Genomic DNA, 26998 nt, shown 5'->3' with positions numbered 1-26998 from the left:
ATATCTACTACTGTGGGCAAGAATCCCTTAGAAGAAGTGGAGTGGCCATCATAGTCAAGAAAAGACTCTGAAATGCAGTACTTGCATGCAATCTCAAAAACACAGAATGATCTGTGTTCATTTCCAAGGCAAACCATTTAATATCACAGTAATCCAAGTCTATGTCTGGACTAGTAATGCTGAAGAAGCTGAAGTTAAACGGTTCTATGAAGACCTATAAGACCTTCTAGAACTAACACCCAAAAGAGATGTCCTTTTCATTATAGGGGACTGGAATGCAAAAGTAGGAAATCAAGAGATACCTGGAGTAACAGGCAAATTTGGCCTTGGAGTACAAAACAAAGTGGGGCAAAGGCGAACAGATTTTGCCAAGAGAACACACTGGTCATAGCAAACACCCTTTTCCAACAACACAAGAGAAGACTCTACACATGGACATCACCAGATGGTCAATACCAGAATCAGATTGATTATATTTTTTGCGGCCAAAGATGGAGAAGCTCTATACAGTCAGCAAAAACAAGACTGGGAACTGACTGTGGCTTAGATCATGAACTCCTTATTGTCAAATTCAGACTTAAATTGAAGAAAGTAGGGATAACCACTAGACCATTCAGGTATGAACTAAATGAAATCCCTTATGATTATACAGTGGAAGTGAGAAATAGATTCAAGGGATTAAATCTGATAGAGTGCCTGAAGAACTATGGATGGAGTTTCATGACATTGTACAGGAGGCAGTGAGGGAGACCATCCCTAAGGAAAAGAAATGCAAAGAGGCAAAATGGTTGTCTGAGGAGACCTTTACAAATAGCTGAGAAAAGAAGAGAAGCGAAAAGTAAAGGAGAAAAGGAAAGATACACCCATTTGAATGCAGAATTCCAAAGAATAGCAAGGAGAGATAAGAAAGCCTTCCTTAGTGATCAGTGGAAAGAAACAGAGGAAAACAATAGAATGGGAAAGTCTAGAGATCTCTTCAAGAAAATTAGAGATACCAAGGGAACATTTCATGCAAAGATGGGCTCAATAAAGGACAGAAATGGTATGGACCTAACAGAAGCAAACAATATTAAGAAGAGGTGGCAAGAATACACAGAAAAACAATACAAAAAAGATCTTCATGACCCAGATCACCATGATGGTGTGATCACTCACCTAGAACCAGATATCCTGGAATGCGAAGTCATTTGTGCCTTAGGAAGCATCACTATGAACAAAGCTAGTGGAGGTGATGGAATTCCACTTGAGCTATTTCAGATCCTAAAAGATGATGCTGTTAAAATGTTGCACTCAACATGCCAGGAAATTTTGAAAACTCAGCAGTGGCCACAGGACTGGAAAAGGTCACTCTTCATTCCAATCCCAAAGAAAGGCAATGCCAAAGAATGTTCAAACTACCACAGAATTGAATTCATCTCACACACTAGCAAAGTAGTGCTCAAAATTCTCCAAACTAGGCTTCAATAGTACGTGAACCGTGAAGTTCCAGATGTTCAAACTGGATTTAGAAAAGGCAGAGAACCAGAGATCAAATTACCAATACCCACTGAATCATCGAAAAAGCAAGAGTTCCAGAAAAACATCTACTTCTGCTTTATTGACTATACCAAAGCCCTTGACTGTGTGGATCACAATAAACTATGGAAAATTCTGAAAGGAATGGGAATACCAGACCACCTGACCTGCCTCCTGAGAAATCTGTATGCAGGTCAAGAAGCAACAGTTACATGGAACATGGAACATGTTGGACATGGAACAACAGACTGGTTCCAGATCGGGAAAGAGTACTTCAAGGTTGTATATTGTCACCTTGCCTCTTTAACTTATATGCAGAGTATATCATGAGAAATGCTGGGCTGGATGAAGCACAAGCTAGAATCAAGATTGCTGGGAGAAATATCAATAACCTCAGACATGCAGATGAAACCACCCTTATGGCAGAAAGAGAAGGAGAACTACAGAGCCTCTAGATGAAAGTGAGAAAGGAGAGTGAAAAAGCTGGACTTAAAACTCAGCGTTCAAAAAACTAAGATCATGGCATCTGGTCCCCATCACTTCATGGCAATAGATGGGGAAACAATGGAAACAGTGACAGACTTTATTTTTTTGGACTCCAAAATCACTGCAGATGGTGACTTCAGCCATGAAATTAAAAGATGCTTGCTCCTTGGAAGCAAAGCTATGACCAACCTAGACAGTATATTAAAAAGCAGAGGGATTACTTTGCCAACAAAGGTCTGTCTAGTCAAAGCTATAGTTTTTCCAGTAGTCATATATGGATGTGAGAGTTGGACTGTAAAGAAAGCTGAATGCAGAAGGATTGGTGCTTTTGAACTGTGGAGTTGGAGAAAACTCTTGAGAGTCCCTTGGACTGCAAAGAGATCTAACCATTCCATCCTAAAGGAAATCAGTCCTAAATATTCATTGGAAGGACTGATGTTGAAGCTGCAACTCCAATACTTTGTCCACATGATGTGAAGAGCTGATTCATTTGAAAAGACCTTGATGCTGGGAAAGATTGAAGGCAGGTAGGAGAACGGAATGACAGAGGATGAGATGGTTGGATGGCATCACCGACTAGATGAACATGAGTTTAAATAAGGTGTTGGTGATGGACAGGGAAGCCTGGCATTCTGCAGTCCATGGGGTCGCAAAGAGTCGGAAATGACTGAGCGACTGAACTGAGCTTGTCCAGATTCTTAAGGGCCAGATTGAGCCAGTCTTTTGGAATTTCTATCAGTTACTTTCACTCTGTGCCCACTTGTATCTACTGAGAGTGCCGTTTACTTTTATTCCTTGCCTTAAAGATATGCCAGGCAACCTTGCTCTCATTTCTCTCACAAGGGGGAGAATCATATTCACCCCCTGCCACCCCCTTCTTCTGTTTTACTAGCCACCCTAACTAAGGATGATGTAGACTACTAGTGACTTATCCAGAGGAAAGTGGAGTTCCGTTGAGTGACAACTAAAGATAAGACATTCTGCCTTTATTCTCAATTTAATCCTCAGGGAGCACTGTTCTTTCAATCAGGTGCCAATCTAAGATTCATTGGTATGTTAGGTTTGCCTTCTAGTAGAAAAGGAACTTTATCCCTGCATTATGTATGCTTTCATTTAATAATAAAATGGGGACACTGACTTGACAGCTCTGAACAGATATTGTTAATGACATCTAAAAGTTGCTTTCCTCCAAATTATGGAAGAGTATTAGAAAGAATAGTTAGGGTATCATGTTTGTTAAAAGCATTATTATAATTTTGGCAGGCTAATAACTATAAAGCCTTAGTGTTTTTATAATGTAATACATTACAGTAATAATGGCAATGTAATTGTAATCTTGAACTTCGTTAGGGACTATTTTCATGAATATTAAGTGGATGGATCCTGGTTCTGGATAATAGATTGTAGCACAGCTTAGAAAATGATTACCATAATCCTTAAATACACAGGCAGTGAACTTTGTGCTAAATCTATATGCTGTGGACTCTTCTGTTCTCTGTGATAATTATTCTACCATTTTCTGTTAACCTCACTGCCCCAGAACTTTTAAAATGGAGCAATGTAAACTTTGCGGTATGGAATCACATGTTAAATTTTTGCTATAAACTGTCTGTATACACTTTAATATAAACTGCCTGAAAATGACATTCCAGAAATATGGATGCCATTAGCTTAATCAGTAAGAGATTAACAAACTTGAAGGTTGAAAAGGAACTTTAAACTCAATTGCGTGTTTATTGAAAATTTTTTGCAGCATTATTTTGAGAAATATTCAGGGGAAAGACCCTATAAGACATGGAGGATTTCTATTTCCTGAGCAGATGCCAGCCAAATTAATTGAATTCTGCTAAATAATTAAAATGATAAAATAATGCAGTAAATGTGAGGGAGCCATATAGGATGTCTAGGTCAAGGCAGCACTTGATACATAATATGAAAAGCAGCCTCGGATATTTTCCATTATCTTGTCTGCACATCATAATTATCACAGTTGCCTTTTATGCATGAATGCTTTTGTCTTTGGTTTCTATTGAAATCTTGATTGACGGTGGCACCTGCAAATATGTTATCTGAAAGATGTTGGATCTGCATCTAATAAAGCCAGGAGTTTGATTTTGCCCTTCAGTTGCTTTCTCATTTATACAGTTTTTTTCTATTATCATGTAGATATAAATGTAATAAAAAATCTCAAGTGAATTGTTGCAATTTTTATACTTGTTTGCCTATAATGTCATTGCATTCTTTCCAGTTTTTGACCTGATACAATTGAATGGGAAGTAAAAAGGAGACTAGAGATATACTCATATCATGAATGACAGTTTTGAAGATTTTCAGTTTTCAGAATGTCTAAATCTCATTTATTTTAAGAAATAAGACAATATCTTAGTGGTTCTATTAAGTTAAGCAAAATATGGATTAAAGTAAATTGGGAGCAGCTGATTTGTGTGTGTGTGTGACTTTTTCATTGGTCTCTCATTGTGAATAAAGTGTTAATAGTTTTTAAAAAATTAAAGAGGACTCACTTCGGTCAAAATTTTGGTTACTGGAAAAAGAATATGTGAGTTAGGATTTTGTGCAGCAGAGTTTTTAAGTGTGAATGATTAGCAGGAATTTTGTTTTAAGTGACAGTGTGGTAGAGTTCAGCATACTGGTTCTTTTGGAGTCTTATAGTTACTTGTAGCAAGTGTTTTTGTTTTTACCTGTTAAAGTGACACTCAATAAAAAGGAATGGATGAATCATTGTTATGAGGGATTCATTTAGTTCAAGTTTGTTTAAGCAGTCAATTTTGGTGTGTGTGCATGTTTAAATGACTAGTCATCTTGAGTTTAAGCCTGTGAAACAGAGTCTTAGCCTGATTAGCAGGGATCCCTGTTCCAGCAGGAGGGCATGGCAACTCACTCCAGTATGCTTGCCTGAAGAATCTACATGGACAGGGAAGCCTGGCGAACTACAGTCCATGGGGTCGCAAAGAGCTGGACACAATTGAGCAACTAAGTACATTCTGTTCAAGGAGATGGACAAACGGTCTGTGGGTTGGATGCAGGCAGCTTGTGGACTCTCCAAAATTATATTCAAAATTGGGCATATATGTGGATTTCTGGGAAGTTAACCCACATCAGATCCATCAAGATGGTTTGGTCCAAAAGGGATTATGAACCACTGCTGTCTAAAGACTAGGAGAGTAGCAATAAATAACAAGTCATTTAAATTCTATAAATGTTCCAAATTGACCCTTTTTCATGCCTCTGACTTGAAATTAGGAAAATGAACTTTTATCAGCTCTCAAAATGATAAATACGCAATTCCTGTAAACATTTATTTACATGATGGCCTGAAAATATTACATTAAAATGCTTGGTTTTGAAAGTCTAATAAATTAAATACCCCTGATTGTGAACAATCAATTTTAAGTGACTCCATAAGACATAAAAAATGAAGAAGTCCAGTGATATATCCTCTGCCTTCATTCCTAACTCATGCTTTAGGCATGGAGATCAATGTGTGATGTGTCATGGTATGTTTATTTTCATTGTACTATCACTTGTTATATTAGAAATGGTGAAGCAGTCCCTGAATTTAATTTCCTCATGTGTGTATGTGTGTGTTAGCCACTCAGTCATGTCCGATCTCTTTGTAGTCTCATGGACCATAGCCACCAGGCTCCTCTGTCAAAGGGGATTCTCCAGTCAGGAATACTGGAATGGGTTGCCATGCTCTTCCCCAGGGGACCTTTTTGATGTCAGATATCACAATTTGTTGGACATGAATTTGAGCAATCTCTGGGAGATAGTGGAGGACTGAGAGCCTGGCATGCTGTAGTCCATGGGTTGCAGAGTTGGATATGACTTAGTGGCTGAATAACAATCACAGTCTGTGTTGAATTTTAAATACTGTATACCCAGCCATGTTCCTAGTGGGATTTTAAACACTGAACAATAATGCATAACATGCACATGCTAGAATAATTAGAATGTGGGGTGAAAGACAGTTCTGTGAAATGACAGGTAGGGAATGGGAGGAAGGATTCAGGAAGGGAGTGCCAGCTAGCAGGGAAAAATTACTGTGGAGGGGAATTAAGAATTCTTTGATTCTGTGGGCTGGAAGTTGAGCCAGAAAACCTGGTTAGCTTGACTGACCTACTTGTGCCAAAGTCCTTGGCCTGAGGAGTCCTGGTGACCTGTGCATGTGTGATCCATGTGTCATGTCAAGGTGGGAAAACGCTGGAGCTGAAACAAAGTGGTCCCAAGAATGCAGTAAAAAACTATGTGTAATGGTCTATATACCTGTTAAATTAGGTGGAAGTTTTAACTCTTAAGTGTTCTGCCAGCCAGTTTGAAATAGAAGGACTTTCCTGTTACTCGCTGCACTATGTTCAGGAGATAAAAATAAGGCATTTATTCAGGAGAACCACCATCCTTCTCTATACACAGTCAGTATGAATTTCTCCTGGCTCTCCTGGAGCTTTGTCTCCATGGGGCTTTGTCTCTATAGTAGAGATGTTGATGGATTATTGGACATGTGGAGCAGAGTGAAACCTGCAATGTGATAACTTTCTACTCCATCATTAATTGCTCAAAAAGGGGTAGGAAGAACAGAGAGGTCAACTATAGCCTAAACCTCTAAAGTTGACCTCTTAACTAAGAATGTGGGTAAAAATGATCGTCACCCCACATAATATTCATTGCTTCATTGGTTCTTTTCACTAATAAGCATGTTAAGAAATTTCACATGTTAATCAAATTGCTGTTCATTGTTCATTCACTGTCGTGCCAGACTCTTTGCAACCCCATGAACTGTAGCACGCCAGGCTTCCCTGTCCTTCACCATCTCCCGAGTCTGCTCAAACTCATGTCCATTGAGTCGGTGATGCCATCCAACTACCTCATCCTCTGTTGTCCCCTTCTCCTCCTGCCTTCAATGTTTACCAGCATCAGGGTCTTTTCCAATGAGTTGGCTCTTCGCATCAGGTGGCCAAAGTATTGGAGTTTCAGCTTCAACATCAGTCCTTCCAATGAAAACCTAGGACTGATTTCCTTCAGGATGGACTGGTTATATCTCCTTGCAGTTCAAGGAACTCTCAAGAGTCTTCTCCAACACCATGGTTCAAAAGCATCAATTCTTCGTAGCTCAGCCTTTTTTATTGTCCAGCTGTCACATCCGTACATGACTACTGGAAAAACCATAGCTTTGACTAGATGGACCTTTGTAGGCAAAGTAATGTCTCTGTTTTTTAATATGCTGTCTAGGTTTCTCATTGCTTTTCTTCCAAGGAATCAAATACACCTGTATAGAAGCATTTCCTACAGAAACATACTTACATATCCTTTTCCTTTGTCCTATTCTTTACTATCCATTTATATGGCTACTGTACTTTTTTAAAGCATCATATCAGTCATATGAATATTGCAAAAGCCGTTACAGGCCTATTTAATTTTGTTGTGCTTCACTTTATTGTGAGTTGCAGAAAATGCATTTTTCTTTTCTTGCAAATTGATTGTTTGTGGCAGCTCTGTGTTGAGCAGGTCTGTTGGTACCATTTTCCCAGTAGCATTTGCTCACTTCTTATCTGTCACATTTTGGTAATGCTCACATCTCAAACTTTTTCACTATTATGTTTGTTTTATAATCTGTGAATTGCAAACAATTACAACTCATGGAAGGGTTAGATGATGGTTACCATTTCTAGCAATAGAGTATTTTAAAATTAAGATATGTACTTTTTGGGGACATAATTCTATTGCACACTTAAGAGGTTATAGTATAGTATAAACATAATTATATATGCACTAGGAAACCAAAAATTCTTGTGACTTTCTTTACCGTAATACTTGCTTTATTGCAGTCATCTAGAAGAGAGCCTGCAACATCTCTGAGGTATGCTTATATAAAACTCTGTCAAAGCATACTTGGGTAAATTTCAATTAAGTTGTCTTAATCAAATCTATTGCTTGTGTGAACATACCCTCTATAGGTCTGGTTTCTCATCTTTCCCCTCTCCTTCCCTCTCTTATTCCTTTCTTTCCTAAGTGATTAATAACTAACGTCAATTTCTCCATACTAATGTTTGTATATTATAGGAAATTTGATTTTTTTAAGCTTTGATTTTTAAATTTTTACCGTGGCTAAAACTTTGTTGATTTAATAGTAGCAGCATGTGTTTGTCATGTGAGATTGGGATTTAGAGTACATCTGCTCTATTTCTAAAACAATTTAAAAACATCTAATGATGTTTTAGGTCAGATAGAGGTAAAATGCACTTACAGTAAAAGCCACTTGTTAAAACATACAGTTTAGTGAGTTTTGACAAATATATACAGTGGTGTAATTACTATTACTCTCAAGATATAGAACATTTCCAGTAGGCCCCAGAAATTCTCTTGTGCCCTTTCATAATTAATTCTCCCTACCAGCAACCACTAACCAGATTTCTATCTCTAGAATGTCATTAATGTGGAATTGCACAATGTGTAGACTTTTCTCTCTTACAATAGTGCTTCTCGCATCTGATCACTTTTATGTTGTATAGGATGTCCTTGGATGTGTATAGCACCTGGGAAATCCCATGGACCGAGGAGCCTGGCAGGTTACATTCCATTGGGTCACCAAGAGTCAGACACGACTTAGCGACTAAACAGCAGAAACAACATTCACAAAACATAAAATAAACCATTGACCATTTTGAAGTGTACAATGCAGTTACATTTAATATATTTGTGTTATGTAACCATCACCTCTATCTAATTCCAATAGATTTTCATCACCCTATAAGGAAACCTTATATTTTTTATTCAGTCATACTGTATTTCCCCTCACCCCTTCCTAGCCCCTGGAAATTAATAGTCTGCTTTCTGTCTAGGTATTTACATATTCTGAATGTCTCATATGCATGAAATCATTTAATATGTGACTTTTGTGCCTGACATCTTTTATGTAGTATGTTTTCTATGTTATATCTTATAGCAGTACCTCATTCTTTTTTATAGCTAAGTAATATTTCATTGTAAAGATATACTACATTTTGCACTTCCATTTATCAGTTGATGGACATTGGGTTGTTTCCATTTTCTTATAATGGTTAAGATTTTTGTGCATTATATCACTGGCTTCCCATAAGGATCCACCCAGCTAGGATAGCCACTATGGAAAACAGTATGAATGTTCCTCAAAAAATTGAAAATAGAACTAACATATGATCCAGCAGTTCTACTTCTAGATATGTATTTGAGGGAAATGAAATCACTGTCTTAAAGATATATCTATTACCTCAAATGTTCATTGCAGCATTATTTACAGTAGCCAAGATATGGAAACCACCTGTGTCCATTGACAGGTGAATGAATAAAGCAAAGTGTTATATGTATACAATAGACTATTATTCAGGCATAAGAAAGAAGGAAATCCTGTCATTTCCTTCAACATGGAAGAATCTTGGGTCCATTATGCTAAGTTAAAAAAGTCAGAAACAAACAAATGCTGTATGATCTTATTTGTATGTGAGAATTACAGAAACCAAACCTACAGGTAGAAATAACAGTTTGGTGACTGCCAGACGCAGGGGATGGTGGAAATGGGTGAAGATTGTCCCAAAGTATAGACTTCAGTTATGAGCAGGTTCTGGGGATGTACTGTATTGTATGGCAACTACAGTTAACAATACTGTATTGAAAGTTTCTAAGAGAGTAGATCTTAAAACTTCTCATCACACAAAAAGTAACTATTTCTAGGTGATGAATGTGCACTAAACTTATTGTGGTAATCATTTCACAATATGTACATATAGCCAACCATTACCCTGTGTATTTTAAACTTACGCAGTGTTATTTGTCGATTATATCTTGATATTGGGGAAAGAAAAGAACCCACTGAGGAAGATAATAATAGCATCCTGATTATGTGGATGGTGAAATTGAGGAGCTGAGAGATTGTGGAAATAGTCAAGGCTATATGAGTTGTTGGACTTGTGTTAGAAATCAATGTCTCTATAGGGTTTCTTTATTAGTCTCTTTTGTTCTGTTAACTATGTGGACAAGATAAGGGTGACTTCAAATAATTCAAACAAAAAAAAAAAAAATAATTCAAACAATTAGGTTTTTGATCACTTAGCTTTCCTATTAATAGCAGTGTTAAAGTATGTGTTTGTTGTGAGCAATGAAGGAGAGAGGAAAGTTGGTCCTCAGGTAATCTTGTGTTAAGTGCCTTTAAAATGAGATTAAGATTTACCAAAATCCCATAGCATAGTTTGTACCTTACAGTATGTCGCCTCTCAACTGCTTCCACCAAAATATCCCTACAAGAGAGGAGAATGAAATATTAGCACTCCACAACACGCATGCAGATTTTGCATCTTGTTCTGTCATTATATTTGTTTTTTTTTTTTTTTATTATATTTGTTTTTATGCAAGCATAAACTAAATGATTTAACGTGACAAAAGTAAATGCTGCAGAACGATGTGCCAGTTTTATTCTGTGTGTTGTTCTGCACCTGTCGTATTACCTAATGGTCATGGGGTATGTGAGGTGTGCTGGTGAGATGCTAGCTGCTATTTCCACTACTAGGTACTCGAGGGGTGAGTGTAGCACTGTTTCTTTATTGGAACTTCTTGGTCTTCAAGACTGTGAAAGACTGGACCTCTCCCATTCTGTGACTGGCAAACTAAAAAATCTTATGGAATGCTGCAGTAGTAACATTCAAATATGGTAACTTTTAGAGAAGAATTCTTCCAAATATATTATTTAAAACTTGGGGGAAAAAGCAGATCAAGAAAGTAAACATAAGAATGGAAAATAAAAAGATTCTGAAAGGCATGTATTAAAGAACTTACTTCCAAAACTTTTAACACATACCTTGTTTTCTGTTTATTTAGTGACTTTCAGAAAACTCTGATAGTCTTCAGTTGAATTTTTAGTTAAATGTTCTCTTTTCTATCAGCTCTATTTTGGTATATTTCATACATGTGATTGTTTCCAAATTTATTTTCTTCACTTGCTATGTAGATAGCCGTGGGCTGAAATAGTGCTGAGTGTTAAAAAAAAATTACCATTTTGTATCAAATAGTATTCTGGTTATGTTGGTTGGCTTAAATATTGAATAAAATATTTTTCATAAATGGTGGAGTGAGGGGTGAGTGTGAACCATGTACTCCTGCAGGTATTTTGAGGTAAAATTCATTTTGAGATAGGTGCTTTGTGTCATAACTTGTGGTTTATCAGGTGTTTTCCAGGGCGATGTAACATATAATTCTGATAGCCTATTGAAAATATAAACTCTGAACCAGTATTAAGTTCTTAATATATTGCAAATTGCCTTCCTTCAGTGGTTTTCCAATTTAAATTAACTTATGACCAGTCACCACATTGTTCAAATCCTGATTATAAATCCATATCGAAAGGAAATTAAATAGACTCCTCTTTCTTCATTGATTTTGATTTAAAGTTTAATTCGTGCAGTGCTGAGCAGAGGTACAGATGTGAAAAGTTTGATAGATCCGTCTCAATTGTATTGTTAAAACTTTTCCACAGGTTATGTGTTTGGGGATCTCTCTGCTGTGTAGATTCAGGACAGCTTGTTATGTAGACGTGCCATTACATTATGTTGTACTTTCTCACCATTCGCTGGAGTTTGCATTTTTTTTCTACAGGTTGTTTATTTCTATCTATGTATTATGAATATTAACCATAGACAGAGGGCTGTATCAGATGACCAGATAGGGCATGATTATTCCTTTTATTCCCACTGGTATTGTAGAGACTGATAGTATTTCTGATGTTTCTGTTGGATGTATGTTTTCAGTTCAGTTTATTTCACTTGCTTAATCATGTCCAACGCTTTGCAACCCCGTGGACTGCAGCACACCAGGCCTCCCTGTCCATCACCAACTCTCAGAGTTTACTTAAACTCATGTCCATTGAGTCAGTGATGCCATCTAACCATCTCATCCTCTGTCGTCCCCTTCTCCTCCTGCCTTCAATCTTTCCCAGCATCAGGGTCTTTTCAAATGAGTCTGCTCTTCACATCATGTGGCCAAAGTATTGGAGTTCACCTTCAACATCAGTCCTTCCAATGTACACTCAGGACTTATCTCCTTTAGGATGGACTGGTTGGATATCCTTGCAGTCCAAGCGACTCTCAAGAGTCTTCTCCAACACCACAGTACAAAAACATCAATTCTTTGGCACTCAGCTTTCTTTATAGTCCAACTCTCACATCCATACATGACTACTGGAAAAACCATAGCCTTGACTAGACAGACCTTTGTTGGCAAAGTAATGTCTCTGCTTTTTAATATGCTATCTAGGTTGGTCATAACTTTCCTTCCAGGGAGTAAGCATCTTTTAATTTCATGGCTGCAGTCACCATCTGCAGTGATTTTGGAGCCCGAAAATAAAGTCTGCCACTGTTTCCACTGTTTCCCCGTCTATTTGCCATAAAGTGATGGGACCAGCTGCCATGATATTACTTTTCTGAATGTTGACCTTTAAGCCAACTTTTTCACTCTCCTCTTTCACTTTCATCAAGAGGCTCTTTAGTTCTTCTTCACTTTCTGCCATAAGGATGGTTTCATCTGCATATCTGAGGTTGTTGATATTTCTTCCGGCAGTCTTGATTCCAGCTTGTGCTTCATCCAGCCCAGTGTTTCTCATGATGTACTCTGTATATAAGTTAAATAAGCAGGGTGACAATATACAGCCTCTATGTACTCTTTTTCCAATTTGGAACCAGTCTGTTGTTCCATGTCCAGTTCTGACTGTTGCTTCTTGACCTGCATACAGATTTCTCAGGAGGCAGGTCAGGTGGTCTGGTATTGCCATCTCATTCAGAATTTTCCACAGTTTGTTGTGATCCACACAGTCAAGGGCTTTGGCATAGTCAATAAAGCAGAAATAGATGTTTTTCTGGAACTCTCTTGCTTTTTTGATGATCCAACAGATGTTGGCAATTTGATCTCTGGTTCCTCTGCCTTTTCTAAATCCAGCTTTAACATCTGGAAGTTCTTCGTTCACGTATTGTTGATCCTGGCTTGGAGAATTTTGAGCATTACTTTACTAGCGTGTGAGATGAGTGCAATTGTGTGGTAGTTTGAACATTCTTTGGCATTGCCTTTCTATGGAATTGGAGTGAAAACTGACCTTTTCCAGTCCTGTGGCCGCTGCTGAGTTTTCCAAATTTGCTGGCATATTGAATGCAGCACTTTCACAGCATCATCTTTTAAGATTCGAAATGGCTCAACTGGAATTCCATCACCTCCACTAGCTTTGTTTGTAGTGATGCTTCCTAAGGTCCACTTGACTTCGCATTCCAGGATGTCTGGCTCTAAGTGAGTGATCATACCATCATGATTATCTGGGTTGTGAAGATCTTTTTTGTATAGTTCTTCTGTGTATTCTTGCCACCTTTTCTTAATATCTTCTGCTTCTGTTAAGTCCGTACCATTTCTGTCCTTTATTGTGCCCATCTTTGCATCAGATGTTCCCTTGGTGTCTCTAATTTTCTTGAAGAGATCTCTAGTCTTTCCCATTCTATTGTTTTCCTCTGTTTCTTTGCAGTGATCACTGAGGAAGGCTTTCTTATATCTCCTTGCTTATCTTTGGAACTCTGCATTCAAATGGGTATAATCTTTCCTTTTCTCCTTTGCTTTTAGCTTCTCTTCTTTTCACAAATATTTGTCAGGCCTCCTCAGACAGCCAGTTTGCTTTTCTGCATGTCTTTTTCTTGGAGATGGTCTTGATCCTGGTCTCCTGTACAATGTCACAAACCTCTGTCCATAGTTCCAGGCACTCTGTCTATCAGATCCAGTCCCTTAAATCTGTTTCTCACTTCCACTGTATAATTGTAAGGGATTTGGTTTAGGTCATACCTGAATGGTCTAGTGGTTTTAACATTTTGCTATTTTTCTTTTTAACAATCTAGGTGTAGGTGCTTAAGCAGATATACCCTAGTGGTTTTTTTTTTTTTTTTCCGATGTCTGATTTGTTTCCTTCTGATGATCTATGGCCTCACGTGCTCCGTGGTGGCATCAGTAAAGGCTTGTTTACTTTAAAACTATTCCCGTAAACCCTGCTATTCTATGAGGTTAAAGTGGTTCACAGTTAGGTAATGAGCGCTGGTGATTCTCTTATCTGATTGGTCCTTTTCTTGAGCTATTTGTATGTAGTGAGCCACAGAGTGAGATCACTAACGTTTCCAGTGGCCTTATCTTCATTTTGGCCATGGAATTAAATAGCACCTTTGCTTTTTTCTGCTTTACCCAGATACATAGCACATGCTTTCCTGGTGAGTTCTCTGTTCCTTTCAAGTCCTGTCTCTGTGGTTCTCCTCTGTCCCATCCACATTTCTCTTGTCTTTCTCATCTTGCTTTCCTGCTCTCAGTGTGGTGGTTTTTTCCTCTCAGTGAGGAAGGTGAAGACTAGAACATCAAGTATGTATGTTTTCTCTAGCTTATATAACTGAGTTAATGAGAGTGTCTCAGACAGACTGCAGTGTTGAAGGCAGAGATGGAGAGAAACAGCTGGGTTTCAGCACATCATGTAGTGTTGAATGAACGAGTTGCTGCGCGTTTAGCTTCTTCACCTAAAGGCCTCTTCAAGACACTGTTCCCATATAGGCTGGTGAGACAGGTTTCCAGGCTCTTGAATGGTCCTGACTGGGAGTTAGTTCCAGAAATTAGTAGCAGTTAAATTCCTGAATATTCATTGGAAGGACTGATACTGAAACTCCAATATTTGGCCACCTGATGCGAAGAACTGATTCTTTTGAAAAGACCCTGATCCGGGGTAAGATTGAAGGTGGTAGGAGAAGGGGATGACAGAGGAGGAGATGGCTGGATGGCATCACTGACTCAATGGACATGAGTTTGAGTAAACTCTGGGAGTTGGTGATGGACAGGGAGGCCTGGTGTGCTGCCGTCCATGAGATTGCAAAGAGTTGAACACGACTGAGTGACTGAACTGAACTGAAACTGTATACAATTTAATCAGAAAGATAGCAAACTGCTGTGTGTCTACTGTATGCTGGACAAGTGCTTCTAGGATGATTGCTTTTAGGAGTCTAAAGTAAGAGATTCCTTTGTTAAAACTGCAGATTTTCCTCTTCTCACCTCCCTTAATATTTTATCCACTTATCAGATAATAGGTAGACTGAGTTTAAATTTGTTACAAATATTTAATGTTTAGTCATTTTGTATTATGCAGACAACTCTTGGCAGATCTTTTTGTAAAAAAGATCAGCCTTTGGTGATAAAAATATGTATCCTTTAATTTTTAAGAATTCTGACTAATTTTTAGCACTGTGATTTTTGAGGATGGATTTGGTCTGTAGTTGTGTAAAGCCATCATTGTATAAGAATACTAGAATGTAAACTTAAAAACTGATTTGAAATTATATCTTAATTAATGCATTACTGCTTGTATTTACTGTTTCCCTTTAGGTTTTTTCCCAAGCAGTTCTCAAGGGTGTGATGCATTTCTTCGCCACAAGATGACACTGATATCTCCCTCAGTATTAAAGAAATACGGCATTCCCTTTGACAAGGTATATTAGTGTTACTCTTTAACAGAATCATTTCCTGTGTGTAGAATTTGTGTTTAAGACAAATTTAACGTAAACTAATATATCTTTGACTTCCAGTAGGATTTTTAGGGTATGAGGAGGAAAATTCAGATTCATGTTTTATTTAGGTAACAATTACTTACCTAAGTGCTGATTTGAAATTACATTTTTTTTTCTTTTTTAAAGACCCAATTGGCTTTAATTCCACTTTTGTTAAAATTATGGTTAAAATAATTAACTATATTAGAAAAGTACTAATGAAAGATAGGAAGTAAGAAAAGCTCTTGACTTTTTTTTTCTTTTACATATATCTATTCTTTTTCAAATTCTGAAATTACATTTTTTTGAAATTAATTTTGGGTTACATTTACTTGAGATTTCATGCACTTCTTATTCACTTGTAACAATACTGAAAGTAAAATGTAGCACATTCGACAGTATAATACATAATTCTCTTCCACTGAAGTCTTTTATGTGAGCAAAAGAATTTATGTTAACGCCATCTATTTTTTTTTTTTAAAGAAATCAGTTTTTATTAGCAGTTTGGTTGGTTAGAATCAGTGATTATGGTGTCAGTATGTTATTTCTAAACTCATTCAGACATAATACAATTGAGATTTCATTATGGATAGAATTGCCTGATGATTTAATAATCAGATATTGCTTCTTTGGAATATTTCTGAAGATTAAGTTTTGTAAGACTCTGTACATGCTAGATCACTCTTTCTTTGTGTCCATGGATCATTATTGGGTCAGAATTATTACAGAGCATGAGTGTTTTCATGTCAAGAAGCTGAAATGAAAAAAAAACTTTCGACCAGGTCAATAAAAGCTCTCTCTCAGTTGGAGGAGGATTAAGTCTTCAGTTACTTGCAGAAACATTAAAAAATAGCTCAACTCTCTTTATCGTTTTTTATTTGATTGTCTTCCCATAATCCTTGCTGTTTTCTACTTTCAAAGCTTTTCGCTTGTGACTAAATCTTTCCCTCTTCTTTATTTCAGGCCCTTAAAATCTGGTCATCCACCTATCTCCCTCAGCCCTCACCCCTGGGGCCCCGCTCCCACCAGTCCAGGCTTTGTTTGAAGTAGAAGTTTTGCAAGGACTGGGAAACATTCTCCACCTTGCGGTGGTCCTGCTCACTCATGAAGAGTCTGTGTGGCAGTCATGCATGAGACACGTTTGTCTCATGTCCGTGATGAGAATGCTCTCACCACTTGTTTAGTTACGTACTTCTCCCCACGACAGAAAGTGTGCCTTCGAGATGTGCTCTATGGGTAATGTCCACAGGTGTGGGGGGGCTGCAGCACTGCCGCAGGTACAGAAGTCAGAGGCTGTGCCCCGCCCCCAATGGGGCCACTCCTTCTGGGGGCATTGTCTTACTTGCAGACACCTCTAAGCACCAGGCTTTCCAGTCTCAGACTGGGTCATCAGTGCACTTTCTCTCAGGTGGTTGTCATAGCCTGATTAAGCACTTTTATCTAAGTTGGAATGTTAGAAGGCAGAGAAGGAGCAGAATAGAGTCCTCCAAGACAGCGAAAGCTCTGAGAGTTTAGGGCTGTTGATGGGAATTCACCAAGGTGTTCTTTGAAAGGGGGTTATGTGAAATAGCAGGGCTGCAGGATTGGCTTATTCCCTCAGGATGGAGGTGGTAGTAGCTTCTGGCTTCTTTGTAATATTTGGAGGAGACAGGTGCCTCGCACCTTTTTCTGGGCTGAGACTCTCCAGGTACTGTGGTAGCCCACCAAATGCACCATGTTCTTATCCAGTCTTTTGAGGATGGGACATTTTGTGGCTTCTGTGGGAAGTATAATGGTGAGTACTTGTCCACAGATGGTGAGACACCAGCCATTTAGAGGGCTGATTGGTGGCTGCAGTTTTTCATATGAAATGTTGCCATTTCCCCTTCTGCCTTGATGAAGGATGTGTGATGACAGTGTGCTCCTTGAGAAGCTTATTCTTCAATGATGATAATGTAACCTTGGACAGAGTAGCAGACTTTGGAATGACATTGATTCTTCCCAAGTTCATTTCTGATTCTACCACTAGGGTAGATTACATCATTTTTGTGAGCTTCAATCTCTTCAACTGGAAAATGGGGATAATAAGAGTACCATTTAATAGGGCCATTATGAGGATGGAAAGAGATTATCTATATGAAACGCTTTGCATAGTATAGGTAATATAATAATGCACTCTTCCTCCTCAGTTCAACCTTTACTCTTTAGGCAATCATTTCCCAGTTGGACTAACATTTTTTTCTTTTTCTTTCAGTGTATTTGTGTATATTCTTTTGTGTTTGTGTCCATGTATATATATATGCATGAAAAAGTATGTTTGCCAAATAGCTAATGTCTGCTTTTCAATTATGTGTACTACCCTCTCCACCATTTTTCTCTGTATGGAATTATGATGCTTGGTTGATCTTAAAAAGAACTTGTTCTTTTCTGTCTCTATACCCTTCTTTTTTAAAAAAATCAGTTTATTTCATAGAGGCAGTAAATTAGCCTTCTATTTTAGCTAATTGGGACTGACCTGTTTCTAGAAACTATATAGGGGCATAATATTTAGGGTCCCATTTAATGGGAATAGGTACTTTTCAGCATGGCAAGAAAGGAGTTTTCCAGGTAGAGTAGGGAAGAACTATAGATGAGATGCAGTGGAGCAATGAAGCTCATTTCCTTATCCCATTGACAGCAGTCTTACCCTCTTCCCCTCAACTCCCCTTATAGGGCTAGTGACAGTTGAGCAAAGTAAGTTTTATTTTTCACATGGGACAAGGAATGCCTTATTTCCAAGCACAATTATAATTAATGAGATTCAGTGGGACTAGAAAAGGAGAGAATCAGGCTGTGTTCGCACGTGGCTTTGAAATGATGGGACTAGAACCATGTTGAACTCTGATAAGCCATTCTCTGCCTGCCAGGTGGCAGCTGAATTGCTGCTCATTGCAATAGAACACCTGGTGGGATGTCACAGGGGGCAGGGGTGATGAGCTACATTTTAGAATTGTTGGGAAGGAAAGTACTTCCACACACAACATTTTGGCGTTCCTGTAATGGTTACTGAGTGCAGGATGTGCACGTGTATTTATTTATACAGTGTGTTTCCACACAGGTGCATACTTACATATTTGTTTCTTGAACCAAGGTGACTGAATGAATCAGTGAGTTACAGATTTGATACTCTAGTATTGAGCAGACAAGTTTAAAAAAACATTGATAAATTTAGCTTCACTATTCTTCCATAGCTACTTGTGTGTTTTGTATGTTTTGGTGAGTGTCAAAAAAAAAATAAGCGGATTTCTTTAAAAGTTAGGAATGGACTGAATACATTTTTATCTTTGCTTTTGGGTTGATGGCTGATTGACCCAAGCTATTTTAATTATATTTGCAAATGCACTCACTCACACCTTCATACCCATATGTTGTACATATATTTGAATAATTATTTGATAGAAATTTTACTGTTAAATGAAATATAGTTAATTGAATGTTTTCCAAGTGTAATGAAAGGACAGTTTATTGAATACAATCAACTCTTTTTTTTTTTTTTTTTTTTTACAATCAACTCTTTAGCAATAAGAATTCATAACATTCAGTGTGTGTTGCCAAAATTTTTATAGCTGTAACTTGAAAAATGTCATTTGTGATATGTCCTGTTTTATAATTCCAGTAATGTGAGTTTTTTGAGTATTAAAATGTATTGAATGCTATTATGAACACTTTTTTAAATAACATAAAGCAAACATCTTCAAATAAAATATAATTTCTCTGATTATGGGCTGAATGATTGAACTATTGCCAGAGGGTCATCTGTTTAGAAAAGTTTTAAAAGTCTCCTGAAAAACTATTAAAGAATTAAGTGAAGAATCTGGGGGCACCTCTTTTATACTAGTATAGCTTGGACATCATAATATTTTTTTTTCTTTTTTTAAACAGGAAATATATTTTAACTGTATTTGCAATTTGGGATGCCTTATAATTGGGAAATATTATATGTCCTCTACCCTGCAGATCACCCAGGAAGCTGGAGAATTTATGATCACTTTCCCATATGGCTACCATGCTGGGTTTAATCATGGTTTCAACTGTGCAGAATCTACAAATTTTGCTACTGTCAGATGGATTGACTATGGGAAAGTTGCTAAATTGGTAAGTTATGCTTCAAAAAATAAAGCATAAATTAAACGTGTATTCTAGTTATTATAGTGGGAAAGCTGTGATCACATGCAGCATTTATTTTTCCTCCTCAATGATGTTGAATGCCTGTGACCATAGTAATTTATTCCAGACAGATATATTTATTTTACATAGGCTATGTTAATATTTGTAGCAACATTTTATGTTTTGAAATTAATGTGGAGCAGTTTACTTTGAGAGGCAATTTTATGCAACCGAGGCTTGCTTGCTTTCTTAAGGCCATCTCGTTTGTTTGTTTTTTTGTGAGATTTTCCAGTGGCTTCCTGTGATTCCATATTAGGTGGACTTGGCACCTTCCATGTTAGAGTTCAGTCCATGGCTTAGAAAACAGCTATTTACAGAGGAAAGTGTCTGGTAAAATTGTAACAAGATGTTAAGGGAAGATGGTAAGAAGAAATGATTCAAACTGCCCTTAGCACAGAAATGAATTTCTTGAAAGTAATAATATAGAACATACTTTAACAAGAAATATATCTTCATGTTAGATTTGGTATAAAAATTTGTGTCTCCTACTCAGTATATTTAATTTAGTTCACAAACCTGTGTATTTTCATTCACAAGCAACTGGGTTAAATTTTATTAATTGCCCCCCTGCAGAGTTAAATAGAGGGCATTTTCAAAGTGACAGTAGCTTCTATTAGGTTTCTTCCTTTCCTGTGGTTTTAAGGCAGAGGTGCATGCTGGCAGAGGGTAGATTCTTAATGAAACTATGTGTTTCACAGAGTATGTAGAATTGCTCAGTGGAAAATGGCACATAGAGTCTATGTGGCCTCTTGTGGCCCCTGCATGGTCCAGGCAAATATTATTCATTCCGCATGATAAAACTTTTGTGTGGAACCATTGAGTGAACGTGGATAGAAATATATTCAGGGAAGACACTCTAGGTTTACTTTACATGCACATTTAGAAAATTGCATAATATTTTAAAATAAGAATATAGCCCTTTGGCAGCTCAAGCATTTGAGTGAATTCATAACATAAAAGAAAGCTCCTGCTATTAGAAGACTTTCTCTGTTCTGAGTAATTTTTATTTATGAGGGGTAATTTAGAAAGGAGTAGAACTGAACTACTACTTTCGCATCCTTCTTATTACAATAAACCTAATTAAAAAAAAAAACCAGAAAGCTCAGTGTATGTACCTTGGCCAGCTACTGCCATTATTTTGCAGAAAAGTAATGCCTATATCTACATCAAAACAGTGTCATAATCCTGAGGTTATAAAAAGGTATGCTATTTTATGGTTTGCATCTTTAATCGTTGACATAATAAGTCAACTATCCCAGCTGTTCAGTCACCAGCAAAATCAGTTTGTGCTTGTTTACTGTAGCTTTCAGTTTCATCAGTAGTTCTGAGTATTGGCTTCTCCCCAAGTCTAAAATATCCTGAGTGTGTTTCCACCTTTCCACGTGGACAGAGTAGGAGAGGAGTGTGACCACGTAAGAGAGGTTGATAGTGGACCTCTCTGAAGTCTCAGCTGATAAGCCCAGAACTCTGTGGGATTGTTCAGGAAGCGGAGCACCTTGGTCAGGGAGGCATGGATCTGAGGCCCAGCTCTTCTTTTTGCTAACCAGAGAATATCAGGAAAGCCATTTCTTCTTTTTGTTTCTTTCTATAACCTAAAAATACCTCTTTACCCCATAGATTTGTTGTGGGGGTGGAAAACTTAGGTATGTAGATAGCCACTCATGCTGTGTTGATTTATATCATTCAGTTTAGTCAGAGGATATGACAAAATGTTCAGTGGCTATAATGCAGTGTTGGACAGTTAATTTAAAATTCGTCATAGTTACATGTGTTGGAGATGATTTTAGATGTTGTCTCCACCCTTTTCTTAACTCTTGGTGAGGTGGTACACTCACCTAAATAATAATAATAAAAATGTATTACTTTTTTGTTGCAGCTGTAGCAAGTTCCCATAAAATTACCATAAAATTAGTGGCTTAAAGCAATACTCTTTTTGCTGTTTTGTGGTCCTGTAGGTTATATGTTTAACATTGGTCTCACCAGCGAAATCAATGCGTTTGCAGGGCTGCATTCCTTACTGGAGATTCTGGTGGAGAATCTACTTCTTACTCAGTGAGACTGTTGGCTGTTAGTTCCTTGTGGCTGTAGGACTGAGTTCCTATTTCCTTGCTGTTGTCAGTCAGGTCTTTGCTCCTAGAGGCCTCTCTCAGGTCCTTGCTGTGGTCCCCAACATTTCAGAGTAAGCAATCCACAATATCTCTTTTGTTATAAAAGATAGCATATTCACAGATTGCGGGGTCTAGGATACGGATATCTTTGCTGTTAGGGTGGGACCAAGTGGGATGTGGGAGTGTGGGGGGCAGCATTCTGCCTACATCAGAAATTTTCAGTTAATAATTGACATGGTGATATATATTGATTTTTTTCAAGTCTGTTTCTATAGGCAACCTTATGGATTTACTGTGGTGTATGTGTGGGTATGTGTATGAACATGTAATTTTTAATCTTAGGAAAATTTGTAAATTGGGCAGTTTTTGTGTTTTGCTGGAGAAAAATATAATGTATAGTGAATTAATTATGAATTGTATTAAAAGACAAGTTTTAGCTTTGAGAATGACCACATTTGTTTGTCTTAATCCTTTGCGCTCTTTAATTCATTCTAAATGATAACTGTTTAAAAAACAGTTATTTTTCACAAGTGATAATGAGTTATACATTTAGGGGGATAATTTTTTAAAAAATGGCGTACTTTTTTGTAGTTGAAGCACTGGGAAATGACTGCTGCTTTACCTGTCACATGTTGATTTGACTATGTAAAAGTATCTGATAAAGCGTCTGGTGCAGCATTAATTAACATGGGGCAGAGTGAAAAATCTCAACTGATAATATTTTGTATATTACAAACCAATATTTCTGTTTTCATAACTTAGAAAAGAGCTGTTACAGGAGGTTATTTTTTAATTAAAAAAGTAATTTTGAAAAGATAACCCCAGGCTCACCAGTAATATTTGTGGTCTTTGTTTAGCAGCCAACAGGTTTTGGTTAGGGACCTTTTAAGCCATTCAAGTAACTTAATATGGATGGGGAGAGAGTTCTGTTTTTTCAGGTAGAGCTTGTCTGTTGTATGCCAGGCACTGTGTATGTTTCTGTGAATTCATCCCTTGAAGGCTGAATTGTTTGATGGGAGCCAGAAGTGAGAGTAGAGTTGCCACTGCTGAGCATCCAGGACCGCTTCCTTTGCTCTTGGCTGCTTCACCGCTGGTGGTATTGCTGGAGCAGGATGGGAGATGGGGTTTCTGTGGATTTCCTTTGAATGTATTACTGATCTCTTGGTATGTGGTATTTGTTCATGAAACCTTCCCTCCATTTAAGGTACAGCTAACATTGACTAAAAAGAACATCCATCCCAATATTTGTGCTATTCCCAAATACTCATCTTCCAAATTCCAGCAGATTCTTTAACCTTTGATGTACTCAACTAAATAATAATAATAATAATAATAGCAACAACAATGATTATTGTATGTGGATATTCCATTGCCTGTCAGTGTATTCCCCATTTTTCAGCACTTAATTCAGTTGACTCTTTATTATAGTATCTACCCAAACTGCCTCATCTCTTATATAAGGCTTCTTTTGTGCATAGATTGTAGAACAGGTCTTCAGAAAATGGGTATAAGTGTGAGCAATGACAACAACTTAATTTGACTATCCTTGTTTCTAAAAATTTCTGCTAATGCCCCCAACTTTGGTATTCCTCTTGTTCCTATCTTTCCCTCTCTTCTCAGGATCATTCAGCTCTTTTTTGCCTTGACCTGCCAAATATAGCAAACCAAATCCTGCATGATACTGTAGAAGAGAACAGCCTTGCCTTAAGAGGACCCACCTACCTAAGTGGTTCTGTAATGGTTTTCCTCATTTCATTTATCAGAATTAAGGTTTTCATTGAAAAAAAAGAAATATTATGGGTGGCCTTGTGCCCATATGCCTGCTGTCAGTCAGAGTTCAGCTTCAGTGAGTGCCCCACGAGTTTCTTCTCTGAAATAGGAATTGTGCTACATGCTTGTACAAAAGGAATTGTTTTCTTTGTCTTCAAAGAACTTTCATAATGAGCAGGAGGGTTTTTAATAAACCTCTTTTGCAAAGCTGTAATATGTGTGGAACATACCGTCCAGTTATTTTAGACATCTTTCTAGCTTTGAATATCAGAGTAATCTAGAGTGGAATACTGTATACTTTTTTTTCTAGTAGAGATTTTAAAATATCCACCAGATTGCATAGCAGTTGAACTGAGATATTTGTGCATATTTGAGACGAATGTTTTTCGCCTCTGGAGCGTTCTTTCTTTCTGGGGTGAGATGGAGTCCGTGGTTACTTCTGCTCAGCAGCTGTGGTGGCATTCACAGGGCTTCTTCCTGGCTAGGTTGGATCAAAGAGCTGGCCTGCAGGTTGTATTTCATTTTTCTGTTTGGTGGGATGAAGTGCAGTTGTTTTGATATTAGGTTTGATGGATTTGTTTGCCACTGCATTCATTAGCTTCACATCAAAAAACTGACAGGCTGTTAAATGAAACTTTGGCTTAGATTTTCAGCTTGACTGTTTAGAGACGTTTGTGAGGATATTTTGTTTTTGTGTTGCAGCAGCCTCCAGCACTGTGATTGTCTCTAAGGGAAGAAAAGTTATTTACTGTACTGATTTTCTTGAGTTAAAAAGAATCATTGTCTGGGGGACAGTCATATCTAGGCTACACCATCAGGAGCAGTGTATTTATGACAGTATGTGCAGCGTGAGAGAATTATCTGCAGCACAGTAAATAACGTTATCTTCTTGGAAGGAAAGGTAATAGTTGGTGACTCCAGAATGATATCTCTTATTTTGCATTAATTTTACTTTAAGTGATAATCTATTAACATGATATGCCAGAAAGTTGAAAAATTGCACTGCAAAGCTGAGAATGTTCTCTTATAAACTCCAAGAGAGTTACTTCACCATCTAACTTGAAAGTATTCTGACATTTGAATCCTCAAACTTTTGAAAAAGTTTAAAAAGAGACAGTAGAATGTTGAAATTGATTTCTTTTTAATCTGAAAGGAATTTCAACTATTAAATTGTCTTGCATATAAGAACCATGATATGGGGGTATCTTTTTTTATATGTCAATCATTTTCTAAAATTAAATTTGTTTTTTCCTAAATTAGGTAGCATTCATCCAAAGAAATCTTTAATCTTGGGGTGGTCTTTGCTAAAACAGTCAGGAACCATTTTAACAGTGAGTCTCTAGGTTATATTTTAATATGCCTTAGATCATAGAATACTAGTACAGTGACATTTCTCTATTCTTACAGCTTGTGAAGTAAAGTAAATGCAGGCTGTTGAACATTGCTCATTTAACAGTTCTTGGCATTCTAATTTTAGTGTCTGGTATGGCACATAAAATATGCACTCCGAGAGCTAAGTGGTCTCGTATTCTTCGTTTCATCTTTTTACCTTCACTTGGTTTCTGTCTCTTGGGTCCTGGTGGCACAACACAGCAGTGCTGATGAGTAGTGTCCTCTGCCTTTTTTTTTTCTAAACAAGAGCGTAAAGGGAAGAAGAGAAAATACCATATAGAGAAAAAGAAGCGTATGAAGTCATGTCCTTAGGAGTTTGCACTCCAACTGGGGAGTTTGTATTTATGTATTTAGAAGAGACTAGGGTTAGGTTCACATTATGTCCCCATTTTATTCTAATAAAGTATTGTTGGATTCAGAAAATCTGAGGCGTCAAGTAGCATACCAGGAAAGCCAAGTGATTAATATAGATGGTGTCTGCAGGAGAGACGTTTGGGGTTTGAGTCCTCAGGATGGGGAGTCTGATTTCATTTAGTGTTAATTTATTAATAAATTTGCTGGATTATGGGATTTGAGTAGAACTAGGTATATAATTTATGATACTGGTGTCTAATCGCTAACTCGAAATCAAAGTAATATCTGTTTTTGAGGCTTTAGTTAACTCTGTACCTTAAAACCTAGAGAGCATATTAAAAAGCAGAGACATTACTTGGTCAACAAAGGTCCATCTAGTCAAGGCTGTGGTTTTTCCAGTAGTCATGTATGGACGTGAGAGTTGGACTATAAAGAAAGCTGAGTGCCGAAGAATTGATGCTTTTGAACTGTGGTGTTGGAGAAAACTCTTGAGAGTCCCTTGGCCTGCAGGGGGATCCAACCAGTCCATCCTAAAGGTGATTAGTCCTGGGTGTTATTGGAAGGACTGATGTTGAAGCTGAAACTTCAATACTTTGACCACCTGATGCGGAGAGCTGACTCATTTGAAAAGACCCTGATGCTGGGAAAGATTGAGGGCAGGAGGAGAAGGGGGTGACAGAGGATGAGATGGTTGGATGGCATCACTGACACAATGGACATGGGTTTGGGTGGACTCCGGAAGTTGATGACGGACAGGGAGGCCTGGCGTGCTGCGGTTCATGGGGTCGCAAAGAGTTGGACATGATTGAGCGACTGAACTAAACTGAACTGATACCTTAAAAAGTAAGTTGACTTTTTGAATAACATATTCACTGTACTGAGAAAAATTAGTTTTTTAATCATTCTTTCATATGGTTTGATAGTAGTAGGATTGGACATTGGTTGTTCACAGTGTGCCAGGCCTGATGTAGGGCACTTTATATATGTTACTTCTTGCCATCTGTGCTGGTCCAGAGATAATTGGATATCTTCTGTCCTCTACTGGGCTTCCCCAGTGGCTCAGTGGTAAAAGAATCCACCTGCAATGCAGGAGATGCAGGAGACAAGGGTTCGATCCCTAGGTTGGGAAAATTCCCTGGAGGAGGACATGGCAACCCAGTCCAGTATTCTTCTTGTGAAAATCCTGTGGACAGAGGAGCCTGGCAGGCTACAATCCATGGGGTCAGAAAGAGTCAGACACAACTGAAGCAACTCAGCATGCGCTGTTCTCTGCTAGCTCCCCTTTCTCAAACCAAGGAGTTGGGATGATGCATAAAATGAGGATGGTGAGGCTGAGATTGGATGCAGAAGGTTAGTCCCCTAGCACCCTGTACCCTTCCAGACTCATTTCATTGGATGTGGTGGATTATATAGGTCCCAGCCACATAGTGCTTTTTCTTTGTCAGTGGAAGAGCTAAGTGTGAATTTTCAGACTTCTTAAATAAGGCATGCCAACCAAGGTTACTGTTCCCTTTCCTTCAAGATACTCATTCTTTGCTGACAGAACAAAGGCGACATGTGTATATGCCCAGTTTGAAGTTTGTTGTGGGAATCTTGCCTCTG

At 37.8% G+C, this 26998-nt stretch overlaps 1 protein-coding gene across 4 annotated transcripts in view; it reads left to right on the top strand.

Moving 5' to 3' along the window:
* Nucleotides 1-26998, top strand: part of KDM4C (lysine demethylase 4C) — a 402052-nt gene that overhangs the window by 87366 nt on the left and 287688 nt on the right. For all 4 annotated transcript variants that reach the window (XM_043891189.1, XM_043891188.1, XM_043891190.1 and 1 more), the window contains 2 exons: nt 15427-15530; nt 19563-19700. In XM_043891189.1, the coding sequence (XP_043747124.1) occupies nt 15427-15530; nt 19563-19700 (242 nt within the window). The remainder of the gene's footprint in view (nt 1-15426; nt 15531-19562; nt 19701-26998) is intronic.

The sequence above is a fragment of the Cervus elaphus genome, chromosome 29 (genome assembly GCF_910594005.1).
Source record: "Cervus elaphus chromosome 29, mCerEla1.1, whole genome shotgun sequence".
In the NCBI taxonomy this organism is placed as follows: Eukaryota; Metazoa; Chordata; class Mammalia; order Artiodactyla; family Cervidae; genus Cervus; species Cervus elaphus.
This window is presented reverse-complemented; position numbering and strand designations above follow the sequence as displayed.